The 9,283-nt window shown below is 42.6% G+C and overlaps 1 protein-coding gene across 2 annotated transcripts in view; it reads right to left on the bottom strand.

The window, feature by feature from the left end:
- Positions 1 to 307: 307 nt before the first annotated feature.
- The window catches only part of DCX (doublecortin), a 149,599-nt gene continuing 140,623 nt past the window's right edge, over positions 308 to 9,283 (bottom strand). For both annotated transcript variants that reach the window (XM_067724315.1, XM_067724317.1), the window contains one exon: positions 308 to 8,698. In XM_067724315.1, the coding sequence (XP_067580416.1) occupies positions 8,642 to 8,698 (57 nt within the window). In that variant the 3' untranslated portion in view covers positions 308 to 8,641. The remainder of the gene's footprint in view (positions 8,699 to 9,283) is intronic.

The raw sequence follows: 9,283 nt of genomic DNA, 5'->3' as shown, positions 1-9,283 counted from the left end.
ACCTATGCCGTTGGCACAGACTGACCTTGGCCAAAGCATGGTAAGCATAAAGAGTTCATTTGATTCCTGCTCAACTCTGGAAGGGAGATCTGAGATCATATATGTTGCAAATGTGCTGTGCTGTTAGTTACGGTGTTTCCATCATACATTGATCCTCAGCTTCCTCATCTATAAAATTAAGGGGTCAGATAAAATATAATATAAGGTCTAAGTTTTTCTGCCAGCTTGGAAATTTTGTGGTTATATGATCATCGGTTCAATGCTTTAAAAAAAAAAAGAGAGAGAGAGAGAGAATGTCAGCCAGAAATATTGAAATCAAATTTTATTTTTGGAAAATGACATTACACACATCTTGCAAATGTACACAGAAATGAGAATGAAATGAAGAACAGAGCTTGAGAGCCAAAATGATTGCAAGAGCAGCTCCGTGGCTGCCCGGTGTTGAACGCTGTGAATCCGCAGCACTCACAGTTCACAACACGTTACACACATGGGGAACTTCTCTAGACTTTGAAGTCCTCTGACCAAAGAAAGCCCTCATCAAATTGCGGAGGGAGGAAGAGGGATATTAACAGGCACAGGAGATGAAAAGGGTCTGCTCCAGCTGGCTTACACGGGCCTCGCCAAACCTACCAGTCCAAGTGGGAACAGCAAACCATAAAGGAGGATGCCTTCTTGGAACACTGCTTTTGAATCACAGCCTAAGAGCGGGCTAGGCATTGCGTGGGAAACCAACGCAATGCGTATAAACCCAGGTCCTTGTCTTTTCTGGCTATAACTATTCTAAAGGGGCAGCTAAAAATCCCTAAATATCTACTGTCTTTCTCTGTTTTCCTTTTCTGTTTTAAAAATAGTTATTGGTCACTGGTCAAGCAGAGCCTTCTGAGGACCTCTGAATATTTCAAAAATTCTGCAAGGATAAGGGACATCTTTGTTCACTGTCTTTAGATGATATGTGATTCTGAGAACTATTCAATTCTGCAGTGTCATCAGATGGCCAAAGAGGCTCCCAGGTTGCCATGATTTTTATGCAAAGGGGAGCCGGCTCTTTGATCACAATGCCAATCCTTGGGAAATGGTCAATAACTACTGAGAGAATGTTGAGAAATATCTCCCCCCCCCCTTTTTGGTTTGTTTGTTCTTTGCTGACTTGACTTGGCAAAAATTATTGGCCCCTAAATCAGTTATTTACAACCGTAAGACACCTGGGAGCAGCGGGAGGGAGAAGGCAAGGGAGGGAAGAGGGACCACAAGGAAGAATATATTCTTTTCAGAGGTTAAAATGAGTTATTTAAGAAATGTGATGCACAATACCATGCATTACTCTCCAAAGCTAGTCACTAGCAAGCTAACGGCTCTAACACTACAACCACCAATTACAGCTGTTTTGCTACAGTAACTGAGTTCTAACTACAGCTATAGGGCAGAAAGGGTGGGCTGTTTCCATTTTAAACTTTCTCCCTTTGAAAATGGCCATAAAAGTGTTTTCTGTACAAGTTTAATGGCACAAAAAGGTGACCGAAAACGTTTTAAAGAACTTACCACACATGAGAGATGTGAAATTCAATCAAAACATGCATTAGTTGTGTACAAGTCATAAGGGATCATTGGCTTCAAGCTGCAATGTCTTACAGGACCGTACGTTGGAGACATTTTGGTATAACCTCTTACTTGCTCAAATCCCTTCAAGAGAACTTATAAAGAAACGGCATTGGAAAGGGCATTCCATACGGCATCGCTAAGCAGTGACATTCCCAAGGGCTGTGCACCCTGTTGAATAAATTAGAACCTACAAGATGGCTTCTTTAGTTCCATTAATTACTCTTATATGGACTGCCTGCACAGGATCATGAACAGTTGGCGTCAATAGTAAATGTTTAGGTGGATTTAGTAACAGAAGGAAAAATACAATTCAATTATGTGACTATTTCTTTTTATATTATGGAATTGCTAAATACCCTTAACATTTAAACCAACCCCAATTGCCTATCAGTTTAACTTAAAAAAATTCAATATTTGGTAAGCCTTATGTTTATAAGGTTATTATAGAGAGCTTATTGTGTAACAGTAAAACTTTTAAACAAATTGTTCCCCCACCCAACACCAAATGACAGGAGAAATTACCTGTGGTTTCTCACTATATTGTATTGCAGCTTTTAAAGTTATGAGCAAATTAAACAAAATCAATTCATAGTATTTAGCTGATACGAATTCATAGGTGGATTCTGTTCAGCTGATTATTTCTCTGAGCACACTTCACTGCTCCACAAAATGGTGGACTAAAAGGAACCGCAAAGTGTTCTGTACAATGCCTGGAAGGCAAAAACCCAAAGATACGTGAGTTATAGGGAAACTGCTTGTGAGGATCTGCTTCGGGGAATTACAACTGAAAATGTTGAAGAAAGGGCCAGGATCGGATTGATTCCCACCAACAAACTTCTAACGGGACTCAGGTAGGATCAGGGCTCGTTGAGTCTGGAAATAACCTCTCGTCACCAAGGCAAAATCACAGGGCTAAGAAGAGGCATATGTCCAACACCTAGATAAGGAGGAAGGAAAAAAATTAAAAAGGGAGAGAATAAAAGAGAGAAGAATTGCAGAGGACAAAGGAGAGATGTTTGTACTGTGGAAAGAGAGCGTGATAAAACAGAGTATAAAACTGAGAGCAAATATGGTGAAGTAGAGAGAGAAAGAAAAGACTAAGAGATACACAGGGGAGGTAAGGTAGAGAGTGGCAAAAAGCCATTGATTTCCTCAGGTTATTAACCCATAAATGAAAAGTTCCAGTGCCTCTAAGTCTTTGTCTTAGTTTACAAGATGTTTGCTCTGACTTCTGTTGTGCTATCTGTCCTCTCCCAATTAGTCTGTCGTTCTCATCTGGAGCAGGAAGATGCCTTAATTCCCAATGAGAATTCCATACTCCCCTAGCCCCGGGCGACCAATGTAAGACAAGACTGCTTCTGATTCCAGAAGATGTTGAAGCCTATAGACTAAGGAATAAAAAGTTAGGCAGTTAGAAGGGGTAGGGGCTCAAGAGTCTTGTCCTATGATAACCGGTGTCGCACTGCCTAGGCCACAGTGGGAGGCCTGCTTGGATCCGTAACAGAAAACAAGCAGGAAGAAACACCAAGAGGCCAAGTATAAAGACCACACTAGATCTTTGAGGATGGAGATAAGCTTGGGGACCAGAAGAGGAAGTCACCCTCTCCTGAAGAGACAGGAGGAGCAAAATTCTTTAGCCAGACATACTGAAAGACCGGCTGATGGAGAAGGAGCCTTCTGGTCTCTGAAAAGAAAAAGTGGAGGGGGCTGGGAGAAGCTGTCAAGTCTCAGTCCACAGTAGGTGGCCCGCTGGAGCCAGTGCTCTGTGCATTTTCCTCCCTAAGGATGTATCTTGGCTGCTGTATGGCGAGAACCTCCAGCCTTGTATCTACTAGGGAAGTGACTTCTGCTAGCCAGAGGAAGAATAAAATTGGGAATTCATTTTTAAGAAATGATTTGTGTTCTCTTGGTCCATGATAATAGTGCTTAGGGCTGACTAAGGGTAATCCATTGAGGGTTAACAGCACTGGACTGGGTCTGGGCCACCAGAAGCCAGAGAAAATGTTGGAGATGTACCTCCAGCCAAAAGGTAGGCGAGAGGAATCAAGGCAGTATTCTTGCTCCAGGTGGTCACAACTACGAAGAAGAGGAAACCCTGCATGGAATCGCAGAACAGTGGATGAGGCTACATATGGGGTCTCCTTCTTGGGCAGAGGCAGAAGTGTGACAGCCTCAAAGTTTCATACCAGGAGAGAGACCTAGGAAGCCCAGCAATTGCAAGGCTCCATGGCTACACAGGTCTCAGGTCACTTCCGGCATATCAACGGCTAGGCCTTTATTCTATCTAGTTTCCTGGTACTAAAACATAGGACTCTAACCCCTCCCCAGTCCCAGATGAGCTTCAAAACAGTGATGGTTTACTTAGGAAGCCAGCCTAGGCCTCAAAGCCAAATCTCTTCATGCAATGAAGACAATACATGAGTGAGGCCTGGTCTTCGAAATCCAAGTGGCCCCATGTGGCCAAGGACAAGTTCCAATGTTTTTTTTTAAAAGAAATATCCATGCTTTTTATTCCCATGGCAAACTGGACAGTGAAGGAGGTCATTCAAACCCCACTGTCCCAGTGCATCAGTCTGGGGAAGTCTGTAGGCATAGATGTTTTTGAGGTGCGCTGAGCTTGGGGAACATTCTCATCAGTGTGCTGGAGCTCATCTTGGAGAATTGGGCATGCTTGTGCCCTTGGTAGATGCATTTTTAAAAAAGGATAAGCTATTTAGAAAAAAATCTGAGGGGGAATGGGGACATGTCCATCCAGAGTACTGAAGGGACTAAGAAGTAGACACAATTTTGTCCAAGGTAAGCACTGGATTGCTGGTCTAAGACTTGGGTTGGGTGATTCAAAGAAGGATCTAGAGGCTCAGACCCCTTCTTCTTGCCTTCTTCTGATAACAACACATCTCCTTTGAGGTTCCTTGGTTACTTCTGATTGAGGAGGAAAAGCAGGAAGGAGACAGAATCTCCTGAGGAGTGGGGTAAGCCCAGAAGGAGGTCTTTTGGAACTCAACTAACGAATACCTAGTTCCCAGGAAGAACCTTGCTGTGAGGAAAACTACGTCTTCAGACCTTGTTGCCCTGGTTTCTGCCATGGAAGGCCACAGGAGCAGTGTACACAAGAAGGTAAGTATGGTGTGTACAGCACATAGCTTGCTATTTTAGTGCAAACACAAGGAGTCAATGTTTAACATCAGCCAGGGTACATTTCAGTCACAAAGCCCCTTGCTTATACCTGGAAACTGTCCCCATCAGGGCAGGATGGCTATGGGGACATTGTGGATGAGGGCAACCATGGCAAGGTCAGGTTATTTTCTCTAGTTTGTCTCACTCCCATATTTTAAAAGAAATCATTGCCAGTGAATGATAGCCTCACTCATTTAAAAAAATACTTCAAAGTCATCTCAGAAAGTCAGGATGAACAAAGCTATTATTCTTCCCTCCCTTCCTCTCTCCCGTCCTTCTTTCCCCTGCTCTAGGAACAAGAAACATTTCTCTCAGCCTACAAAGACCAACCAGTACGAGATGAGATGAAGTGAGCCGACAGGGGACACCAGTCTTCCCCCATCCCATCTGAACAGGGAAGGAGCTCCGGGGGCTGTTCTGAGGGCTCCTCAAGGTAGGGCAGTGATCCCCTGTGTTGGATAGACAAGGTCAGCAATCCCACTGTTCCTGTTGGTCCTCAATGCCTCCTTCTCTTTGGGGACATCTGCAGTCCATGTGGATGGGAACCATGTGAATATAGGGAGAAAGAGCCGTATTAGGTTGCTGGGTGGATTTCCCACTGAGATCAGGGCAGCGGCATATGGCTCCAAGATGCAACATGACCCTGAGAAAGAATTCTCAGGAGCCTAGTGGAAGGCAATACAGTTCAGTGGGAAAAGGCCTTGGAAAAAGAGCCAGGAGATGTGGGTTCTAATCCTAGCTCTGCCCCTAGCCAGCTGTGTGACCTTGGGGAAATTACTTTACCTCTGCATCTCCGTTCCTGGCCTGAAAACGAGGAATTTGGAGTAGATGATATGATCTTAAGGTTCCTTCCAGCTAGAAAACTCTATGATTCAATCTAGGCTAACACTAAAGTCCTTAAGGACACAAAGCAGTCATGCTAATGGCTATCCTTTCCAAAACAGTGAAGAGAAAAGGAACTTTTCTCTCAATTTACCCCTAGTTAACACTACTTATGAACTTGTTCAGCCCAGCCCCATATATACATTTTCCCTTTCTTTGTCCCTATTTCTATTTCTGTAAGGAAGAAAAATCAGGAGGTAGGAACAAGCAACAGATGGATTGTGTGTGTGTCTGTGTGTGTGTCCTAGAGGGAGGGAGATTGGGGCGGGGGAGTGGCGGCAAATCCTTGCTGAGTAACGTGCTACTTGCTGCCTGTGCAGAAGGTAACACAGTGGGACTTTCGTAGTAAAACTGGGTTGGATAAAATTGAGAACCAATGACGGGGTGAAGGTGCTCAGTAAGAACCAGATTTCTTTTTGCCTTGAAAATGGGCCAATTTAAAATGCAATTGTTAAAGGCTTGAATTTTGAACTATACCAAACTCCCCTAAAGTGGCAGTACAGAAACATTTCCTTATAATTGATTTTTTTAAAGGTAGAAATTCTATTATTTTTTTAAAAGGTAGAAATTCTATTATTATAGAAGACAATAATAGGAATTCTTTGATTATTATAGAAGGTTGAAAGATCATTCTAAAGAAAATACGGCCACTGAATATTTTCTAATGGTACTTATGCCACAAGCAGGGGAACAAGGGAACACTCAGAGGTGTAGCATGGACATGAGGAAATCTGAGTTTCTCCTCTGGTCCTGCTCTCTACCAGTAGGTCATTTGGCTGCCTCAGCCTGCATTTCATCTTAAATTGAAGGAATTGGACTAAATGAGATCTGGGGAAAGATTGTGGGTGAAATCTTTGGGGAATCGGGCCAGCAGTTTAGAAACAGACCTCCTACCACTCTCTACATCCTCCACCCCAAGTACCAATTTTTCCCAATTAACTACAAATTGCTCTGGCAGGCACTAAGCAAACCTTGAACTTCTAGAAAGAAGCAGGGGGTAAGTACAATGGGCTTCTTAATGGTTTCTAACAGCCTACAAATAAAGGAGAGGGGCAAAAAGAGATTCTCATAATTTTGGGTTCTCCAATGACCAGTTTTACCAGGAATCAATACTACCAACATCTGGGCTTTCCTTGAACCAAAACTGTTTTATGTAGCTAAGGACACCTGAAGCTTGTCTAGGGGCATCTGATCTACCCCTTCCATCACAAGTTTCCTCCTACCCAGTGCACATCAGCAATGCCACCAAGTTGTCACTGATCCATGTCGGGGTGTCCTGTAATATCTCCTAATTATGAAGCAGCTGCACACACACACACACACACACACACACACACACACACACACACACACACAGAGCAAGCTCATTCTAGTTAAAGTGGAGGAACAAATGCAAGTCATTCAATAGCCAAACGGCAGCTTGGCTTCAAATGCTGCGCCTTTCCAACTATCTGAACAATTACAAAGAAATAAGGACATCTTCATATCTGCTAAAAGCAAACACAGAACTGGCATGCATGGCTTTCACTTAATTTAGTTGCCTTTGCTATTATGGGCTATGATTACAGACAAAAAGCAGTGTTATGAACCTGTACCTCAAAGACTGAGAACTATTTCAAATGATCAGTCCTTAGCAAAGAGAAATCCTTTCTAGTGTTAAAAACAAGTGAAAGGACTCTCTGTCTTCAGTATGAAATATCAGGATTATAGATAAAAAAGAGCTGCTTAAAATATGCCATAACATTTCATTTAAAATATAATCAGAATGTCTGGTCCACATTGAAATTACTAATGTAAGCGTAACTGTTAAAAAGTTATCAAAAGACTGATTCTATTGAATTGGCCTCTGCTATTCATTTTGTTTTTTCCTGGAGGTTTCTGTTTGGCAGTGACAGCATGATTTCTAAACTACGTTATTCTTCTGCATTTTTTTTTTTTGGTAAATTTTCTGCATGTGTTTTTTAGACAAAAGAAAAATCACCAGTTTATAAAAAAGGAGCCTGAAGAGTTTGCTCCTGAAATATAGACACGAGGTTTTATAAAAAGGATATTGGTTTCTTGCTATAAAAAGCGACCGAAAGGTGTCAGACCTGAAAACAAATTCTCACAGTGTTTTCAGTGTTAGCTGTTGACAAGGCATTCAATAGAACAGAGATAGATGGATACCGTACGGTTTGTGTTAGACAGCCTCCTAGAGGAATCAGGTATATGGAAGCCGCTCACCCCCAACTCTTATTAATTGCTTATTGATTCTAAATTGCCCCAGTGGAGATGTTGACAAGGAATTCACTGTGCTGTATAAACACTACTGAAATGTCTACAGTGTTTTCCAATTTTGCCTGGTTTCTTTAAGGTAGCCCTGCACCGGGGTCCTAAGCATCTGGTGTCAGAATGACAAGTTGCTGGTGTTTCTCTCTCCCCCTTGACAGCCAGAATTGGCGCTAAACAACAAACTGGGGGTTCAGTCGGGAGTGAAGAGCCAGGCTGGGGAGCTGCCTTGCCGTCTTCCAAGGATCCTCCAGCATTCTTGAGATGGGGAGACAAGGGGCACTTGTATTTGTCACTCTTGGATTTGCCAATGAGTTTTCTTCCCCCACACACACATCTTAAGTGCCATGTATGTAAACAACTTTCTACAGAAGGAAGACTGTCATGTATGAGCAAAGTGAGACGGGGAAAAATAATGCAGGCGCCTAAGTATTCAATAGAAAGGTCATGGACTAGCACATTTCGCATCCTTGGAAAGTTACCCCAAAGGATGGTTATCAATCTATCTCTTATAATTGGTAACTGTGGATCAGTGGCCCAGATGACAAATCACAGGAAAATAAACCCAACATATTACAGTGTGTTTTTAAAAGTAACAACAACAACAACAAAATAAAAACTTGAAAGCACCAATAGCCCTGTTGGACACTTGAGCAGAAGTACCCTATTGTAACGGTAAGCTTGTACTCTGGACTCTGAACATTCTCCTCCTTCACATGGAATCACCAAGTGAGTCTGAGTCATCCAAGGACAGAGGCAGGTACAGGTCCTGTAAGAAGATAAGAGATAAAGTTAACTCTCCTTTTCTTAACATCTTGGGCTCTGGAATGGGCAAGATTATACGGATGCTTTTTCAAAAACTAATATTTTCTATAATTTTTATTTTGAAATAATTATAGATTCACAGGAAGTTGAAGTACAGGGAGGTAGCCTTGTACAATGTACCCTTCATTCAGTTTCCCCCAGTGGTAACATCTGCAGTTTTCCACGCACTCGTGTGTGTGTGTGCGTGTGTGTGTGTAGTGTAGTCCTATGGGACTTTACCATGTGTATATTTGTGTGACCATCATCACAGTCGAGATACAGAACCGTAGCCTTGCCAAAGGGCTCCCTCGTGCTACCCTTTATAGCTACATCCACCCCTACCCCATCCCTAAGCCTTGGCAACCAATATTCTGTTCTCCACCTCTACCATTTTGTCATTTCAGATGTTATACAAATGGAATCACACAGTACGTTACTTTTGGGGATTGGCCTTTCCCATCAGCGTAATTCCCTGGAGATTCAGCAAGCTGCTGCCTTTAACAGTAGTTCACTCCTTCATATTGCCAAGCAATATTCCATAGTGTGGATG

Source organism: Pseudorca crassidens, chromosome X (assembly GCF_039906515.1).
Source record: "Pseudorca crassidens isolate mPseCra1 chromosome X, mPseCra1.hap1, whole genome shotgun sequence".
In the NCBI taxonomy this organism is placed as follows: Eukaryota; Metazoa; Chordata; class Mammalia; order Artiodactyla; family Delphinidae; genus Pseudorca; species Pseudorca crassidens.
Note: the sequence above shows the minus strand (reverse complement) of the source record. Positions and strands in the feature narration are given on the sequence as shown.